General features: G+C 39.9%; 1 protein-coding gene across 1 annotated transcript in view; it reads right to left on the minus strand.

Moving 5' to 3' along the window:
* kcnn1a (potassium intermediate/small conductance calcium-activated channel, subfamily N, member 1a) overlaps positions 1 to 21,751 on the minus strand; it is an 80,286-nt gene that overhangs the window by 43,419 nt on the left and 15,116 nt on the right. The window contains exon 3 of the mRNA XM_061731455.1: positions 2,782 to 3,255. Within this exon, the coding sequence (XP_061587439.1) occupies positions 2,782 to 3,255 (474 nt within the window). The remainder of the gene's footprint in view (positions 1 to 2,781; positions 3,256 to 21,751) is intronic.

Below are 21,751 nucleotides of genomic sequence, written 5' to 3' on the forward strand. Positions count from 1 at the left end.
AGTTGATTTTCCCATCGTTTTTATACAGGCCAGTTTTATTATTTATCATTTTTCAGTAAATAACAATAATAATTATTATTTTATTCATTTCAGTTTCAAGTTATTTCAGTGACCATTGTAGGTTTTTCTTTTTTTAATGGGGGGTGCAAAAAAAAGTGTGTATATTTGTCTCCCATGGAGAAAAAGAGAAGTAAAAATGTTTTCAAATTTAAATAAAGAAATAAAAAAGCCTTACTCGTACACTTGAGTCTTGGGACCAAATAAAAAGGGTTTTAGACACAAAAAAACCCCGGAGCACTCAGGATGTTGCTAAACAAGGCTGTGCAGGTGTAGGTGCAGCCTGATAGCATCTGGAAACTATTTTTCTTTTTCTAAACTACCAATTAATCAAAGCCCCACAAAGAAGGGACCTTGCACTTAACAGTGGCAGCTAAAAAGCAAAGACTTCACCCTAAAAGAGGGGGGAAAATGAGCCCTGGTGGTGATAAAGTGGTAGCTGGATGCTGGCGTGGCAGTTGCTGTTAATGTGTGTACATGTATATCGGTTGCACAGATCTTGGAAATAAAGACCTTTACAACTTGAACTTCACCTTGATGTGTTTTTAAATTACAACAGAAAAATCCATTTAACTACCATGTAATAAAAAAGTTGCTCTGCAGTGTAATAGAGATTAGTGTAGTAGTAGATTAGAGTAGGGTTATTACTATAATAACGACACCAGTAACAAATGATAAAAGTGGCAAGTGGAAATATTTAGCATGACGGCCGTCAGAGCCACTCCACATTACTCTGTCCCTCTGTGGTCCATATTACAGAATATATTTTTAGCTATAAATTTGATTGGTTTGCCCTTAAGTTCAGCAACATTTTCTCAAGACATTCAAAATTGTTTTGAGAAGCCCCTGGTGGAAATAACATCGAGTAAACCAATTAATCCACCTGCCAGAGGTTCAAGGATTTTTCTGTCCCAGGGCTCAGTGCCTCTTTATACGTTTCTCTCCTTCAGGGCTCAGAAAACCTGAGCTGAGCCTCAAGTGTCTGCTCTGTGATGTGGTGGGAGATGGAAGACGGACAATCCGCATATTTTATCTGTCTTTTGTGGGAGGGGCACTGTGTCACTTAGAGACAGCAGGTTGTTTCCATTTCAGCTGAGGTCAGCTTGATGAATGGACTGGATCCCACTTAGTAACAGTGACAATAAATCTTATTGACTTACTTAAAACCCCATAAATCATACTATAGACACACACCCATTTAATCTACTGATTAGTGTCCTGACACCTGAAAACCCGCGTTGTGATCCCGATAAGCTAAGCTTAGTCCCCTTAGTTGTATTTACCATCTATTTATTTACCTATTTAATTAGTTTGGGAAAAAATCTTTAGTTTTTTCGTAGTTTAATTGGGATAGAAAACAACATGGTTTGCATAAAAACAAAGACTCTCAGAACATACGTGATAAGACGTTTTTTTTCTAGTTGACTGGTTGGGTCTTTGTCCTTTTTGGAGACTCTGTTTCATTATCATATGATCATTATACAGTGTTATTTATTATTATAGTTATAGAACCTTTTCCACTGACATGCATTGCTTTGAGAGGGGAGCGGAGATACTTCATTTCCATCAGCAGGACAAACGAAGGTTATTTTGTTGGGAATTTTGCTGTGAGCTTGTTACCATTTCCTTCCTACCCTTCAAACTGTCCAGAAATGGTTCTGAAAACTCAAATTATGATATTTTTTGAAAGTAAATATGTGTAGCATCCATTTGTGACCCTATAAAGAATGATATCTTAAACTATATGAACATGCCGTATGAATCCCGCTCATATTCACACGCTCATATATATATTAACAGTGACAGCTGTGAGTGTTCAATCCTCAACAATGCAAAGCTGTTATGCTACATAGACTCTATAAGGTGATATACATAATCTAAACCTTTCTGGAATAAACCTTGAGGACTTTCTAAGGCATGTTGGGACGGAGGTCAAATGTACCGGCTAACTTTCAGTGATTCAGACTTGGCTGGTCACAGCTGCCGCGAGTCCTCTGACACACAACAGTTTGTGTGTGTATTCATTGTTACCTCACGAGGACCTTTTGTTTGGTATATTTATGGGCCTTGTGGGATCATTTATCCTTCAGAGGAGAAAAGCCAGGTGCTGATGAAGCATAAAGAAATCTATCAGGTCCTGGAAAGGGTTGGAGTAAAGGTGTGAATTCAGATTTAGGGTCATGATTGAGGTTAATATTGGGATTTGTTTATAAATCTTCAAAATCTACACAAGTCAAATGTACAATCCTAAAAAAGATAGCTGCAAATACAGCTGTCATGTCAAAAGATTTTCCCCTTGTCATTTTCAATGTTTGTACACTACCAACAGTAGCTGAGAACCCAAGGAAAGAGCGGATGAGACCAAAAATCAGGTGAAATTAATTTAAATTATCAGTGCTGGGACAGGAAATAAACTCAGACTTTCATCAGGTCAGGTGCATGTGTTTCTCTTTCCAGCAACCGGTCTTGAGATGCAGACCGTTTACTGCCGTAAACAGTAATTTTAAAACACATAATTGTTTGAGACTGTTGTTTATGTCATTATTTCATGTCCATTAGCAACAACAAGTTAGCGTTAGTCGTGAAGATCACCTGAAACTCATGCTGACTCGTGTGTCACTCTTGATAAAAACTGATAACTTCCGGCTCCACAAAACATATAGAATAACAATGGCCAGCATTCTCACATTACTCCCAGTCATGCCTCACACATGCCCAACCTACCTTAGTGTAAACCCCCCATGATAGCTCTGTCTCTGTCACCATGACAACAATCCCAAACATCCCAAAGATGAGTGCGTAATCGCTGAGCCGCTTCCGCTTCTCAAACAGTGCCCTCCGGTGACCGAGCTTGTAGCCAATGTCCCTGTTTTTCTTCTGCGGAGCCCTGCCTCCACCTCGCCCGCTGCCCTCCCTGACCAAGCTCTCGTTGGACGCCTTACTGGGGTCTTCGCCACCGTTGCCCTTGGACACCACCACCTCCAGGCCGGAGCTGTGCAGCGTCTGCAAGGGTTGCGTCTCCGAGTCAAGCTCTGCAAGGTTGCGGCGCGACGAGGACGCCAGGCTGCCCACTAACGGTCTCACCACTCCGCCATTGTACTTGCAGGTGTTCATGGCTATCTGAGGGAGTCGGCCACTGCTCTCGGAGAGAGAGGGCTTGGATCCAGCATGGCTCAGCTTCCTCTGCTCAGTAGTGGCCTGCCAACAAAAAGCACAGACATAAGTCAAATATTCTCTCAACACAAAAAGGTTGCTGTCATAATCTGACACAGAGGCTTAAATGAGTATTTAGTTGGAATAGGTCGCAGCAGGACTATTATCTGTAACTTTAACCCTTTTAAGCCTGACATAAAAGAATATACAAATAAAATCCTATTTGCTTTTTCATGTTGATCATATATTGAAACTAAAAACACCCCCAATTTTGTCTAACAGTTTCTAATAAGTTATTTTTGTATCTTTATTAGTATATATATATATATATATATATATATATATATATATATATATATATATATATATACACAATGTATATATACAGACAGACAGAGTTGGTGCTCAGTAAGACTTGTGTCCAGTCTGACTATGAATCCCGACAGTAAAAGTTTATATTTTTGAATACATGTTTCTTTTATTTAAAAGGGGGAAATTTGAACATAAGTACATTTGTCCATTAAAACTGCACAAGCTGTGTGTGTGAGATTTTATTTGTTTATTTATTTATTTGGATGGAGGCCGTATCTTACATGCACCAACTTTTCACTCAACAGAATACATCCTGAAAACCTCAACTCTTAAAAACAAATACATAATGCATGACGTCGGAGGTATAAATAAAACCATATGGCCAATACTGGACCTTACAAAGTGCACAAATGTGCATCTATGTGATGTACAAATTTAGATATAAATGATTGATGCTCCCTCCCGCAGCCATGATTATTCTTGCATTTCTTTCAAAACAGGAGTTTCTGCGCCACCAACAGTCAGAGGAACGTTTCATCCACACAGAGGCTGTGGAGCGGTCACCCAGCAGCGTCTATCTGTCTGTCCATCCTTAGCCCTTCAGAGACTCCAACAGATTATCATAATGGGTTATGAAAACTTCACACGGAACAGTGCCTTCCCCGAAACAAGTTGGGGGTGTGTGATAGCATTGCTGGCCCTTTTTATTAGCTTTGACAAAGCATGCCTAATGCCTTTAAATGTGCTTGTGGGAATTCAGAAGGGCAGCCCTAATGGAAATTTACTAACTCTGGTCCTGTGATGCTATCATCTTCCACATATTGTGGCGCATGAGAACAGGACTAAAGGTTAAGGATTAGTGCAGCCCATAGTGTTTCTAATCCCCTTTTCGGTATTAAATTGCTTTTTAATCTGTGCCATTAGAACCCCTCTACACTTTGAAGTCTGCAGAGTGAATGAACTTCGCCACAGAAAGTCTGGAGAAATAAACGCTGATATAGCAATAGTTGTCATGGCGCCTTTCCAATCTGTGCTAATTTGATTCAGTCCAGCAAATTAAGATTACAGCAGCTTCCCCACAGATGATTTCTGGATTACAGCGTGCTGATAGCGTTATACGACTGAAAATTTGCAATTAATTGAATCAATACAACCGGTCTGCTGAAATGGCTAGAATGTATTCATGCTCAGATTTCCCACTGCTGTGCAAAGTTAGAAAACATTTTATGGAAAGTATGGCATCAGTAGTCAGTATCTACATCAAAAATGTCCATGAGCAAGAACAATAAATATGTGCCGACAGCAGCAGAAAACCAACTTAATTGCTACATATTCCTAAACATCAACCAGCATGTAGATGTTTAGTAACTGTGTCCTGATTTCTCAAATATCAAACTCAAGAAGTAGTCCTCAGCCGATTGAAAAGTCCTCAGCAGGTTAAAAATAGCTCTCACAGGATTCATATTCGCAGCCCAGTTTTTAATGAAATGTAAGAAAATACTCACTAAAGGATCACTGGGTCAAAAATGTGGTTCTTTGAGTGAATGGAAAGGGAAATGTTTTAAACACAAGAGTCTTAGACACTAAACCTTGTCTGCAAAAAGCAGTAAAATGAAATAAAAGAAATAAACTTTCATTTTGAATTCGATGCTTACATCATTTGCAAACTCAGGAGATCAAACAGAAAACAACATATTTTCCAGGTTTAGCTTAAAAAAGGATTTCAGATGTTTGGGGGCGTCGTGCACCGTTCTTCTGACATAGGAACCACAACATGCGTTAATTAAAAACCTTCATGCAGCATTAATGGTGCCTTTAAAACCTTTATGTCCAGGTTACACATGTGCACTGAAGTCCTTTAAACCTTGGTGGACTGAGACGTTTCTAAGTGTGCTTTACTGTAAGGAAGTTGAGCTGCAGGTCAACAAGTAAGTGAACCGATGACATGCAAAAAAGAAAAGAGAAAGAAATGCTGGAGGCCATGCTAAAGTGGCTGACCTTCAGGATACAAACACAGGAAACAGTACATGATAAAACACCTCATGACTCCAAGGAAGTCTCTCATAAAGCAGAAAACGAGCGTGATAAGAGTGAGTGTCCCAGAAGGAGAAAGAAGTTATGAGCCAAGAATAATTGATATAACACGTCTTACGATGAGCATCCTTCAATCTACGGCAGAACGGCTGAACCCCAGGCTTCTCTGTCGCTGAACCAGCGCAGGATTAGCCCGGACTTTGTTCTCTCTCCCATCTTTATGTGTAAGTAGGTATGATGCTGCTCCAGTCGAGGATTTTGCTACTTGGTATGCTGCATGTGTTGTAACATGCTGGAACACACACCATGTGAACGGAAGCAAGATGCTATTCATGAAAAAAAAGAAAGCAAACAAAATGAAAGAGGATAAAACCTATTCTGACCTTTCCTGTGTGTAACTAGAGTCCTCCACGGACGTAGCAGGAGTCCTCAAATCAGTTTCCTAGACCACAAATCCTTCAGCTGCTTCCTCACAGCCGGTAACCTCAGCTGATCTGCGTTTCACTTCTCCGCTGCATCCAGCCTAAACATTGTGACAAGAGGACATGGCCTGCCTGTGCGCCAGCGGGCCTCTGTCGTCCTGTGATGCCCCCGGCAGAGTCTCCGTCTCCCTGTCCAGTTCACCAGTGACTCACTTTCATTGCAAACGGCACACAACATCCAACCTCTGTGAAATGGAAGCCAATAATCAGACTAAAAAGCCTCAGCGCCCGACCTCTTAACGGCAGCACCGGCCTCTCCTCTTGCAGCTGTCTCACTCCCCAATCAGCTCCAGTCTAATATTTGACCATCCTCATTCTTTAACGCTGTGAAAGCCAGGAACTGTGCATTATGATGTCAACTGTTTGTACGTGTGCATGTGTGTTTATGTCAGCTGCCAGTCTCCTAAGTAAAGGGTGTGCGTGTGTGCGTGCACGTGTGTAGACGTAAGCAGACAGAAGCTGACAAGGTTGACATGAAAAGCAACAAATAAGGTGGCGATGAAGGAATGGAGGAAACATGAAAGAGGGTGAAAAGAGAGAGAGATAAATGAAAGAGAGAGAAGACAGCTCCCTGTGGGTGTCTCTGCCAGTCCTGGAGTGATTGAGAGCTGCAGGCTAGACTCTCCGGTTTGTCCCTGCATCCTAGACGCTGTCACATTTCTGTGACAGGCCAGCAGGCACCAGGCTTCCTCCGTCCATCCCTGACCAGCATGTGGATCATTACTCAGCTCTGGGATACATAGCTATATATATATACTGTATATATATATACATATATATATATATATATATATATATATATATATATATATATATATATATATATATATATATATATCCCAGGAGGATCCTCTTGGTGTACTTTAGAAGCTTTTAACTGCCCCGCTGCTGCATCACCAATTCATATTCTTTCAAACAGTGCACTGATTTAGAAACAAATCATATAAATGTGACAGTAAAGAGCAAGCTACAGTTCAAATATTGGAATAGTTACATTTTTGAATATTCCACAGAGAGTCCACAGTCCAAATGCTTGCACCGCTCAAGATCTCTATCAAAGAAGACATGGAGCTACACTGCAACACTGCAAAAACTCAAAATCTTAACAAGAATATTTGTCTTATTTCTCGTTAAAATGTCTAATTTTTTGTCAAAAAAATCTCATTACACTTAAAACAAGACTCATCATTGGAAATTGGACCTGTTTCAAGTAGATTTTCACTTAAAATAAGTAGAAAAATCTGCCAGTGGAACAAGATTTTTATGCTTGTAATGAGAAGATAAATCTTGTCCCACTGGCAGATTTTTCTACTTATTTCAAGTGAAAATGTTCTTGAAACAGGTGAAAATTGTCAAATAACAAGTTATTTTTCTGGTAATGACTTGTTTTAAGTGTAATGAGATTTTCTTTACTAAAAATGAGACATTTTAACTAGAAATAAGACAAATATTCCTGGTAAGATTTTGAGTTTTTGCAGTGTACACCAAACAGGAACGCTGGGAAACCCTCGCCTTGCTTGGAGGCATGGCTGCAAGAGCACTAACACTATTGGAAGTGAACCAAGGAGAACCAAGAAGTATTACGTTTCAGTTGATTGAAGTCATAACGGGAAACAAAATTCAAAATCGCATCACATTCAACTTCATTTAAAAACAGAAAAACTGTCTTCGCAGCTTCTCTGAAAGTCAAAGGTTGAGAAAATGTGCAAACCACTCAATGACTTTCCTTTATTTATTACTGTCAGGGGTCAGAAAATCCCAGTTCCCTGTTGCCATTAAATTACGCATCAGCTGCTCAGCGAGTGGTGACTAACTGAACACACATGTCAACAAGGCAGCCACCACCAGTGTTTAGAAACAGAACCTTTTGGGACAAAACAGGAAGTGTAGGAGGATCTAAATGAGGTAAGTACAGTGGTGACTGACTCATCGAACACAAATCATGTTTCCCTATTTTAGCAATCTTTTCCCAGAACAGTTGAAACGATGAAAGGAGACACGAGCCCCTGTGCTGAACTTTCTATTGACATTGTTGTGAATGGATTGCTTTGAGTGCTTACAATGTGGGGGCACTTCAGAATGATCTATCTGTAATTGTGGCACATATTTTACAACCGCCACTATCATCCGAAACACAAAAGCCACCTAAAAAGACCGGCTGTCATCTCGTGACGACTACATTTTGTGTCTTTATCAGGTGGACTGTGCGTAGTGGAGGTGCACTGACATCCCAGTCATTTGCTGCACATAAATGCTTACATAAAACACCGTAAACTGTGACATCAGCGCATTTAACTCGCCACACTCTCCACGAGGATGGAATAACTTTTACCTCGGCAAAGAACTGGGCATAAAGTATGGACCAGGGCAGGAAATACTGTTTAGATTGTATTTACTCTGCCTGAATCCTCTGACGTGATGAGGCTGTATTTAAAGTTGTTTATTATGCTAATAAATGCTGCACACTTTTGAGGGGAGAGCATGGTGTAACTTCTACCGGCGTTAAAACTAAATCAATCTAAACCCATCTTTGCTAGTAAATAACGCAGGATAAGTGTAGCTTTATGGCATGACAACAGCTAATGTAGACGTGTGTTATAGTCTCCAAGGGAAAACACACAATTTAATACCCTGTCAGAGTCACTTTTGATAACAGAGACAGATGAAGAGAAAGTAATATTCTGGTTTCCCAGCTGCCCTCACTCTCCCCCTGTCGTTTGCACTTCATTAGGACATCAAAGAAAAAGTTCCCAAAAACAAGGGTAAACCTCCGTGGAGATAAAGGACACAGGTACATGCCTGTGGGAGGGAGTTTTGTTAGGACAAATAACATGGTGTTCAACAGAGACACAGTGCTATTATAATTAGGACCCAACAAGGTTATTCCATGTGTGCATGCGTGAGTGTGTGTCTTATAAATTAGGTCCTGGGGAGATTGGGGTTAGAACTGATGGAGGGTTACTTTTCCTCTGGGACACACACTGCTTGATTAGGAACCATTTTAATTTCCAGCAAATTAAAGGAGGGGGTTGTTGGAAAACTGATTTGTAGATCAGGGCGATAAAAGGAGAGAGTGATCGTGATAAAATGGTTAACAAATTGACCCTTGAAGTATTATGCATGTATCAGATTGGCTCCTTAATTCTGCCATGGTGGACAGTAACTCATTTTATTTGCTCAAGCCCTGCACTTAAGTCTAATTACCAGGAATGTTTAGGCAGCATTATTCGTTTATATACATGGACATTCATTTGACATTTTCCTCCTCAGCTGTTATAAAGCCGCAGTGACTGTACAGATGCTCACCGTACAGTGGGGTACGTATTTCACTAAGAAGCCAAGTGTTTAGACAACAGCAAACATGCTAATCCTTTCATATTACATCATCCGTCTCGTTACAAGAGACAGAAGTCTCATTACACAGTATCCGAGAGACTCTCCGTGCTTTCGGGACTAGTGGACTACATGCAAAACGTTTTTTTCTGTTCTTTGCGAAGGATGTGATCCCCTTAGATTATTGAACATTCCTCGGCTCTGACCAACCAAACAAGATGCCCCCTCTGCCCACCTGATGTAAGCTCTTTGATGACGCTGCATTTAAACCAGCTTAACATGTCAGTTTTGAGTTCTTTGTTCCTGTTGATTGTTTTCTTAGAAAGGAAAACTCGGCAAAAAAAAGGTCTAAAGCAGCTAAGACTTAAAAACACAAAACAGGAAGAGCTCCTGCGTTGACAGTAAGCAGTTGAATTGGAAAATCTTCACAAACACATTTAAGCCATTTGATGAAATCTTAACACTTACTACAAGGCAGATGATCGTGATATGTTTGGTAACATCACATTTCCTCTCATCTCAGACACGCACTCTCCTCTCACGCAGTAAAAAGAAGCCAGTGACTTGTAATTTAAGCCTTTCATCCAACGGAGTGTGCAAACCTTTTTACGAGACGACAACCATGTTGAAATGTAACCACCACGCATCACTTCACACACTATTCTTAGGTTAATATTACATTGCTAACAAAAAGTCAGCTACAGGAGAATGTGACCCCCTAGCAGTGTGGCAACACGCCCAACAACCATCGCATCATAATTTTTTAACCATTTCAACAGTTAATCTAACTCAAATCGAGCTGGACAGGCTTGCAGGGGACCTGCGTTTTAAAATTGTCAAAAGTCATCCCAGAAAAATCTGTAGGGATTCAACTGGCTGCCCCTGTGCACGTGTAAGAACATGCACTCCCCTGCCGTGACGTTGCTTTAGGGCAGTATTTTTGCTATTTACAGAGACAAGACTTTCCAAACATCTTAATCTTATACACAGAACAAGCACAAGTAATGTGATAGTAAAAGACTTCTGACGTCTGATGAGGTCTTACAAATAACTTTACTTAAAAAATAATACTTTTAAGAGAAGTAATATTTATCAAAATCTAAGACAAAATGTAGGACCCTTAATGTTTCCATGGGAGTATTCAGGTTTTCAGATTCAGATTCAGACGACTGTATTAATCCTTTTGGGAGGTTCCCTCTGGGAAAGTGACAGGTGTGTGATAACACAATGCCAAGCAGGCAAGATACCACTGATGATCTTAGAAAAGCAACTGTTGCTGTGCATCAGTCTGGGAAGGGTTGTACAGCCACTTCAAAACAATTTGGAGTTCAATATTCTGAAATGAGAAAAGTCACACATACTGTACTGCAGTGTTGTGCATGAACGCGTTCAAATGAACGCGTTCAAATGAATGCGTTCATTGAACACATTCATTTCTGTGAGAACTTTGAACTGAACGCAACATATTTGCACATAAAGAACTTGAACGTGAACTTTGTGAATTGCAGCTTCACTGTTTAGGTCCAATTATCACGGAATAATCCTTCTTATTTCACCAGCGGGTGGCGCGCACATTTAAAATGCTTGACGAGCCCGGTGCAGTCTTTACGAATGTAGTCTGATTTATGGTTCCGCGTTACACCAACGCGGAACCTACGGCGTAGGGTACGCGGCGCGCGGACCGTATGGTTCGCGTCGCCGCGAACCATACGGCGAGCCATCAGCGAGCCATCAGATGATGATCCGCTTATCATTATCTGCGGGAATATTACACATCGTCTCCCAAAGAGTCCGACGGTAGAAATCTAACCTTTTCTGTGCAAATTATGTCCACCTGCGCTGAGAAAACAAGTCTGAACGTCTGCCTCGTCAACTTCACATTTGAAACGTCATGTGGAGTTAAAGCATCAGTCCAGTGTGAGGAAATATCTGCGAGTCCTTAACAATCAAAAAAGTTCCCAGAAAGACCAAGAGGTCTGATTTCCCAGTAACAGGTAGACAAATTGATAATGCACTACAATGTTGGAGATTTACAGCCTCTGAATAAAGTTGAAACGCCACTAGGACAATACATGATTGTATTCAGCAGGGGTCTCCAACCCTGTCCTGCATATTTTAGCTGTTTTCTCGCATCATCACACCTGATTCTAATTAATGGCCGTCATCAGCTTGTCATCCAGGTCTGCACAAGTCTGTTAATGACAGTCATTTATATCAGGGTTCTGAGGGGAAATATCTAAAACATGCAGGACAGGGGGTCCTGAGGACCAGGGCTGAAGACCACTGGTATACGGTGAACACTTTTAGGATGGTGGCCGGGGGGCGTTTCATTCGTAGCCTACTTCTCACCTAAAAATATTGAAATGAACTGAATTTGAACTAGTTCAAAATGAAAATGGTGAACTATGAACGTGAACTGTTCATTTTTAAACTATATGAACTGAACTTTGAACTAGTTCATGAGAAGTATGAACTTGCACAACACTGCTGTACTGTAAGTGGAAGACACTTAAGTCCACTGTCAATGTTTCAAATAATGGACAATAGGACCACCCCCAGTTTTAGCTTGTGCTCAGAAAAACTACAAAGAGTTGAACGAGCTATATATCTGACTTTCCAGGGCTCAGTTACCATGATGAATGCTTAATTTGAAGAACAGAATAGTTATATTTTGTGAAAAGGTTGGTGAAAGTACAGCTTGCTTGGACGTGTGTACCAGTAGAAAGTCTTCTCTTTATTCAGAGAACATGGCTAAGGTTTGAAAAGGTGCAAACCACACATTTTCTAAAATAAAGTCCTTCAGTAAGCTTAGATCAAAATGGAGAGATAGCTGAGATCATCCATCCATCCATCCATTTTCCTGTGATTATTTGAAGTCAGGTCAGTGGTCTAAGCAGGGTAGCCCGGACTCTTTCTGGCAACTTTGTCCAGCTCATCGGTAGGTCCCAACGGCCAGCCGAGAGGCACATTCCCTGGGGTCTCCTCCCAGTGGGACATGCCTGGAAAACACCAGAGAAGCCACCTCTTCTGGCTCTCTCTACTCTGAGCTCCTCCCTGATGAGCAAACTTCTCACCCTATCGCTAAGGGAGAGCCCCGACACCCTGCAGAGGAAACTCATTTCCACCGCTTGTATCCGCGATTTTATTGTTTCAGTCAGTACCCGCTGCTTGTGATCATACAGTAAGTGAGGGTAGGGACACAGACATAGACATAGACCGGCTGGTAAACCGAGAGCTTTGCCTTTCGGCTCAGCTCCTTCTTTACCGCGACAGACCGATACAGAGTCTGCATCAATGCGCACCAATCCGCTATTGATCTCCCACCTCCTGGCTGAGATGATATTTCACTAAGATTAGCTTCTCTTCTTTGGCTTCCAGAATTTAAAATTCTTCTTACATGTAAAGACCTTAAATTTCAAGCTCCATCATAAGTCCTGTGCAAAAGCTGCTACTCTTTTATTAAAAACTGAGTCGTTTTATTTTTATTATCATTATTTACATGTATTTATTAAAATTTAAATTAAAGTAATTAAATCAAATGAATCAAATTAAAATTAGATTTATTAAAAATATTTTTTTACTTTTCCATTATTTATATTTTTTTAATATAATCTTATATTTTTACATTATTTCATTATTAAAAAAAATAAAGCGAAAAAGAAAAACAACATGTGAGCATTACCAGGCCATCTCCAGATTCAGTGGCTTTTAGATCCACCTTTAGTAACAATAACCTAAGTCATAAAAAATGATATCCTGTACTAATATATCCGGTTTGCACATCGACATGCAGGAATTTGCTTCAGCCATTCCAAAACCGTCCTCTTTTAACTTTCCAGCCATTCTGAGGTAGGTAGGTTTTGGCCAAAGTAATGCCAACAACTCCACTGTGGTCTCAATTGTCGATAGGACATTGTCCCTGAGGTCTTCTGGTTTACTCCCATGCAGTCTTGCAAATCTTTTACACAGTAGAGGAAATCCTTTTCCTGGCAACCATTCCCAAAAAATCTATATGCTTGTTTAGTTTCCTTCTAATTGTGCTGCCATGCACTTTACCATTTGATACGCTGGGTGAGGCCTGTCGCTCATTTACTTTCATGTGTCATCTGTCAGCGCTATGCATGCTCTGAGATTAGGGTGAATTTGTTGGCTTGTCAGCTCCTGGGAAGACTGGCAACTGTTTCGAATGCCTTGCACGTCTAAATAATCTTTTTCACTGCGGGGTATGAACTCCAAACTGTTTGGAAATGGTTTATACACCTTTAGAGAAACATTTGCCTCTCCAAGACTATTATTGAGGTCTTTCCCTCTTGGCGTTGTGTTTATACACATCTGAAAGCTCCAGACCTGCAATCTCACAAAACATCTGCTGTTATAGACATTTGCACACCTGTTTATGGTCAATTCATATAGGACTGATGATTATCAGCACCTGGCAGCAACCTTTTAAACGAGGTACTTAGTAGTGCCCCCATATTTCTATTTTTTTTTTTCCTTATTGGCTTCTTTGTTGTTTAAAAAACAACAACAACAACAATGACAATGACACAGTGAACAAAAGATATGTGTAGCTGTTCATTTGAGATTGCATTTGCCTAGTACTTAGATCTACTCAAATCTGATACATTTCTTTTCACACCACTGTAACTTAAAGACGTCGTTGCTCTGTAATATCCCATCAGAGCATGTTGTTATAGACTGCAGGCTAATTCATTCCAAGAGGTACCAAAAGTAGGTTGGGTCTAGATTTCTGGAGGACCTCTAGTCATGCCCTGGGAGCCTTTCCTCATTCCACGTTCTTTACTTTCCTCCTTATATACTTGTGTTATAAATTATATCCTAATTATGTGCTTTTTTTTCTTGTTTTTTTGCTTTCCCATAATATAAGTATCACTGGATTCGTCTTTCTGCTCAGTCTATTTCTTTGAGTTTGATAATGTGGCCAAGTTTAGGAGAGGTTGGGGTGAAGTTTTTATAACAAAGACAGCTCTGTTATTGACTCGCCATCGAACACCACATGAGATGCCAAATTACATCATGAATAGTGATAAACACTTAATTAATGCCTAGTTTTCACAACAAGCTGCATTTAAAACAACGGCAGCTTAATGACAAAAGTCCTTGCAGTGCATTTATGTTAGTAGTCTTGACAGTTTCATGCAAACTTCTTCAGATTGGTCTTAATTTGTCAGTCAAATAATAATGAATCAAGTACAGGTTCCCTTCCTGACTCAGGTTAAATGGGTGATGGTACATACAGTATGATGTTGTTTAGCCTTCCTCGTCTTTCAGTTTTCCCTTTAGGGGTCGCCACAAGGTATCACCCGTTTCCCTCTTAGCCTGTCTCCTTCCTCTTCATCTGTCACATCAGCCAAATCCATATGCTCCTTCATCATATCCACACCTCACCTTTTCCGTCTTTTGTTTCTTCGATGAACAGCAGCACCAATCCGGTACAGGAATCGGTTTTGAATCCTGGACAGTGATTTGGCATATGTTTTACATTGGATGTCCTTCCTAACACAACCCTCTCCATCTATCCAGCCAAGGACCAGCGCAAACAGAACACTTGCTTGTGACCCCTTAGCGATCATTTTCTTTAGTAAATAGGCTACAGTGTTGTTGTTGATAAATAAACCACTAAATCCACCACTAAAACTCCGTGAGCTTTAGGAGTGAACATAAATATTGGACAAGAGGATCATTCAATGTTTTGTAAGTCAGATCTTGAAAGTGTAATTTCTATATGAACTAATCAACAGCATTGCTTTCATGGTCACCACGCATGACTGCTTTACTGATCAGAACTTTGGGCTTACACTAACCAGTCTTTGACACTCCAACACAAACTAAAATGTCTGAGTAACATGTGATGCCAAAAATCCCATTTCCATCACGTAACATTGTACTGACAATGCAGCTCAATTATCCAGAGCAGCTGCACGGAAAACGCAGAAATGCCCGTCATAAACCAGACAACAAAAACACAGGGATCGTGTGTGAAGCCAGAAAGGAGGCATGTGAAAACTTGCCTGCATTCAATCGTTTAAAAAGTGTATTATTAAACTTTTATCCATTCAATTACCCTGATTCCATAACTCTGATTTGGCAAACGCTTTGATCAGAGATCATGTGAATGTTTGCATATATTTTCAGCTCAAGGACAAATTGACATGTGGACAACCAAGACCAACTCAGAGCACAAAAATGTGACAAAAACTTAATTTCTTCAAAGGGTTTGTTTTAATTTGCTTAATTTATTCGTTTTATACTACAAACTGGCCCAAACAAATCCAACTGGCACACAATAAACTCCCTGCAACCACAAAGACTATCCAGGACCACAGCATGAGCCAAGACACCAGACGGTCAACCACTGAGGGATGAGAGGGAATATGATATATTTTGAAAGTACTATGGCTCCAGAAATCCATCAGATATACAGCATCAGGCTATGACACTGAGCTACACAGTAAGTTATGATAAGACCTTACATTAATTAAAAAATACCTTTCAAATAGAACTGTAACACATGAATGAGATGTATGGTTCAATATTAGTTTGAAAAATGTGTTTCATTCTTTGTGTGATAAACTGAGCAGTGGATATATTCCATGGAGTTGGTATAATATGCTGTTTAAGAGTTTTCTGATACATTTTAATGTGGATGTCAAATATATTTCATATCTGACATTCAGCACTGATTTTTGCTGTTATTATTACCCATCAAACATGATGGACCTGAACATATAGACCTATTAGTGAAGATGCTTGATGGTTTGCTGTTGATAGCAGGGTTGTTTTTTAAGGAAAAGACAGTGTTATTATATGTTATATATATTATATTTTGTCACAAAAAAGGTACCTTTGGCTTGCTTTCAGGTCCCAGCTGTTGCAAATACGCAAAAACATTCTGCTGTGGGTTATGAGAGGAATATGATGTCCACGTTTGCTAATCAAAATACAATATATTATTTAAGATACAACAATTTTAAAAAAACTGCAAGTTAGTGAGTCATGATGACAGATAAATAACGTTTAAAAAAGACCCTGTGATTGGTAATCAATACTGTATTAGCCAAAAAATAATAATTATTTAAACACACTTTGAAAAATGTTTCCAAGTTGAAGCAAATCACAGGGACAAATAATGTAAAAATAATGAATCCATGATTGGTAAGTGGGAAGCTGGTTGGAAACACAAGGAGAGTATTGTTTTACACTTTATAAATGTTGTTAATGAGACCTCATAAAAAAGAAAGGATGTTCAAGTTAATTCACTTCCATATATTTAATTTAAAAACTTATAACATTTCACAATATTTCCTTCCATCCAGGGTTTCATTAATTTTACACCTTGTGCTGATGAGAGAATCATAAAGTCTTGTTCAGCACATCCCAAGGATTCTGTCTGGACTCGGTTCTGAGACGTTTTTCACAAGAACTGTAGAACCAATAAATTGACCTTAACATTCATGGCCACACAAACTGCTGAGTAATCCCACACAAAGTGGAATGCCACAGGTCCTGCCCAGGGTTTCCCCACCCTTGCACCCTATCTCTGAACTGCTGTTAATGTTAAAGCCTCTGCATTTCCTTTGCTCTGGGAAACATCACATGTGTAGCCTCTTTCAGACAACCTGAACTACCCTTGATCCTTCAGACCTCTGTCACCTTCTCAAACCAGCAACTTCAAGAGCGATGGTCTCTGGAGATTACCAACATCTTCTGGTAGAGCTACCTGTTAGAGGTTGGACTGGTCGACGGTGCTCTCTATCCCTCGCTTAACCATAAACTTCAATGTTTCTCTATTTTCATATTTTTTAGGCATTGAATTTTGAACTGGATCTGCTTCAGATAAATAATGAAAAACTTCTTTACAGCTATAAAGTAATTTTTATTTTTTCAATTATACTCATAAATAGGGGTGGGCAAAAATATCGATATGGCAATATATTGTGATACTTTGCCAGCCGATTCGATATTGATATTAAAAATTTCAATATATTTTTTTTTTCCAAATAATAAATCATGTTTCAGATGTGTTGTAAATCCAGTTCAACTTTATTTTATACATGGGCTTCAATAATATTGTTAATATTAACTTAACTGTTTTGACTCAGTTTGTCCTATGAATTATCACTATAATCTGATGTACGTGCAATTCGCATTTTAAGAAGTATAATGCCTTTCACAGTTTTCAGTGACACTAACCAAATTTTGCAATATATCACAAAATCGCAATATCGTATCGTGACTCAAGTATCGTGATGTGTATCTTATCGTGAGGTCCTTGGCACTACCCACCCCTACTCATAGGGCCTGATTTACTAAAGGTTTGCGTGTGTAAAAACGTGTTCAAACTTGACAGCACCCGTAAACCAAAGTGCCAGCTGATCTACTAACAGCGTGCAAAGAGGACTGCGCCTCTCAAATGCGCAAAATAGCACACGCAATTCATTTAGTACTTTTGCCCTGATGAATAATCAATATGGGGCGTACCCGCCAGAAATCGCTAAATACTGAGAGGGGAAGATGCAAATTGGTCAATTTACCACGCGCAATGAGATTTACCAAGCCTGAAAGTTTTTGCGTGGATTGTGATTGCGTCTGTATTTAATACGTTCGAAAGGAAGGTGCTAATCTCCACATGCAAAAGGAGAAATATTTTATTTGAATGTTAAATCGAGTATTATTCAGCAAAAGGTTGCCACAGGAGGCACATTCATTTTTTTATTTGTGATAATAAATAAATCACGTGTTTTCATGGAGAAAAAAGTGTTTCTTATTGTGCGCCTATACTTGTTCTGCAGTTGTCATACCCCGGTGTTGTGCAGTATTCAGCACCCCTGCCGTGAAAAGCACCCCCTCCTCTGACAAAAATGATATTCTCATTCCGTGTCATGTTCTGTTTAGCGTCCAGTTTTGTGTTAATGATTCATGTTTAAATGCGCTCATGGATTCCACAATAGTCATACTTTCCCACAATCACAGTCACAGATAACAAAAATCGGGTAAATGGTTATTGATGTCATTAATTAATAGCCTGCTTACTGTGTTGTCTTCCATAATATTTGTAAATATATATAATATAAACTCCTAAGTATGTGTTTGTGTGAGTGTGTATATATAAATATATTGAAGTGTCAGTGTGTTGTTTTTTTTCTTGGTCTACTTATCATTGAATATACGAAGGGGGGGGGGTTTCACGGCAGGGGTGCTGAATACGGCACAACAATTTGCCTCTTCCACTAATATCTCTAACTCCAACTCGTCAAATTTCATTTTGCGCTTGCGACTATATCCTGCTTTACATCCACTCTCCATGGCGCAAAGTTTGCGCCGCAAACCGTAAGACGCGCAACACCTCATTTAAATACTGCTGTTTGCACCTGTTATCAATTGCGCACGCAATCTTAGTTGATCACCCGCAAAACACACAACAACAGCACGCACAAACTTTTTCAGTGCACACGCAATTTAGTACTCTTTATTTAGGATCTTAGTAAATCGGGCCCATAAATGGAATATTCAACGCCTTATATTCAACGTCTTATATGCATATAAGACGTTAACCCCTCGGCAATAGGTTGTAAAGAAACGCCTGATAGTGAATATAACAGTTATTATATATAACAGACATTAACAGTGTGACTTCACGCAACATTTCCTTGAATAACTGCTGAAGTGATTTTCCAGATCACTGTCCTTTAATCATTAACCATTTTACACATGTGATATGGACAGAACAAACCCACGTTCATGTTCACTAAGCAGCGGATGAGAAAAGCTTGAAACATTTTCAGGCTGACTGAAAGCACTTCTTTAAGGTGACTCTTCCCCTCATTGGCTGTTTTATAGCCAATCAGCACCAGATTCCTCACAGGCATTATCTCTCTTAATCCACACTAAAAAGCAACGATCTTTACCGCTAATCAAACCACATTCCCTCCTGAGATCCAAGAACAGCTTCAAAAAACACAAATGCCTCTACCTGACAGTTTCTATTTTCATTGGACATTGATTGTATGTCATTTGAGAACAAGCACGCTGTAAATTTTGGCTGGGACACTTTTTTTCTCTCCCTGAGGCCAAAACATCAATAGCAGAAAGAGAAGCCGGGACAACCTATAGCACACACCGATCGATAGCGCAACAAACTCAGTAAAGATTGACTGGAGAGTTGCCTGGAAACATCTGACCTGAGATTTATGATGGGAGGAGGTCACGAGCCAACAGGAGAAGCAAGAGGAGCGAGAACGAGAACGGCTGACACAACCACAAGATTTCTCAAGGCCTAGGTGAATCCTCACACATGTCTCGATGGGGAGTATATCAATTATAAATGCCACTGAATAACATTTTTGTGATATTCCTAATTTTGAAGTCAGGCCTTCTATTGTCCTCTTTGAAATGAGACCAATTTGTTAAAAAAGGGAATGAATTATACAGTATATTTAACTACTTTGCTCATAATCTTGTTTTCAAATAGGTGAACCACAACCAGGCCAGGTGCCGTTCTGTACTCACGCGCTAATAATGTACAGCCATTTTTCACCGTCATCACTTTCTTTCGCTTTTGTTTCTTTTTTAGGAGTCTAATAATCCTCAGGCCTTTTAGATTAAATTGATTCTATTTAAAGAGCCTCTTTTTTTCTTTTTCTTTTTTTAGTTTGAGGAGAGACACGTGATGGTAAATTCATTATCAAAGAAGGAGGCAGGACACGACAGGGAAGCAGTCTTGTTTGTGAAAGGGTTAAAAGGAAAATGGTAGTGACAAAAGAAGGACTGCTCAGTCTGTCAACCATTAAGGAGTTAACAGTTGGACGGAGGCTGGTAATGGAGGCTGGAGCAGCTGTATAGAAAATGCAGCACACAGCCAAACACCATAGAAACCACTATCAGAGACCAGAAAAAAGCCCAGGGAGCATGAGTAAAGAAGGAAAACAGGCATCATAAACATCGTGGGAAAACTGAAAACTGGATCTTTATCTGTTCACTTCCAAAAGAAATATGGAAACACGGATAAAAGCCATTTACACCCGTTATACTTTTATCCTCATTGTAACAGCCCTGCAGATGTATGTTAGAAGCTCTCGTGGACAACTTTTGCAGATTCACCTCAAACTGCTCTTAGCCTGGATGCAGCAGAGATAGCGCCTGCTCAACAGAAAAAACACAAATATTTATATTTAAAATACCTATAATTGTAAATATTATTGGGCAGTAAGGGGTTTAGCATGGTTCCCACACAGACTCCAAGCAGAGACCACTCATGAAGGAGACTGTACTGCAGTGATCCAGGTGAGGATTCTCCCACATTACTACACGTTACAACAGATTCAGTGTGACTTTTTCCATCCGAAGACATGACTGTGGCATGTTATAATGACAAACTGATTCTTTTTACTCTCTTTCTCCAAATCCAAAGGAATGGTGCAGTCTAGATGAAAAGATGCTGACAAAACTGAAGGACAGCGGCGTCATACATCAACGTTTGGAATGGTGTGTTGAAGAAGCGCTACTGTGGTTACAGAGTGGAAACACATACACAGTGATTTGCAACTATAAACATCTAAAACACTTCTGAGTTAGATTGCAGTTCTTTTAGTACTTTTTGTTCGTCAGTGAGACTTATTAGTGGCCCCTGGATACTGCAATTAAAGAGCAGATTGCAGGTTGGAGACCCCTGTGAATCAATGTGTAGGAAAATAATGTAGGAACTGAATTTTCATTGAAATACGCATAAATATATACTACAGTGACCTACAGAGTTGTTTTTGTGAGAGTATTTTACTTCTGCATCTGAAAAAGCTGAACCGGAAGTGACGTCGCGGCAGGGAGTGCGGTGAATTTCAACAATAGGAAAAATAATGGATCTTAATGTTAGTTGTGACACTGAAGAGGTTGTGAATGTGTATTCACACCAATATGACGAGCCACAGCATTATAATTACGAACCCGTTAGGGCCCACGCGTTCTTTTGATTGACAGCTGAAACTCGCTTTTTAAAAGGCTGATTTATGGTTCCGCGTTACACCAACGCAGACCCTACGGCGTAGGTCACGCGGCGACGCACCGAACGTTGCGTGCGCCGCGTAACCTACGCCGTAGGCTACGCCGTCGATTTTACGCGGAACCATAAATCAGCCTTTATTCACCGCAGCACCCGCCCGTGCTCCTTAAAGGGGACCTATTATGAAAAACACGTTTTTTCTTGTTTTAACATAAATAAAGTGGTCTCCCCTCACCCTGCCAGCACAGGGGAGACAAAATACCATGAAATTCTGCAGGGTCTCTGACCCCCACCTTACAGAGTCCCCCAGTGTCACGTGACCTTTTTTTGAGCCATTCTGAATCTGCGCCTATGGTGACGTCAC

This window comes from Cololabis saira, chromosome 10 (assembly GCF_033807715.1).
Source record: "Cololabis saira isolate AMF1-May2022 chromosome 10, fColSai1.1, whole genome shotgun sequence".
Taxonomy (NCBI): Eukaryota; Metazoa; Chordata; class Actinopteri; order Beloniformes; family Belonidae; genus Cololabis; species Cololabis saira.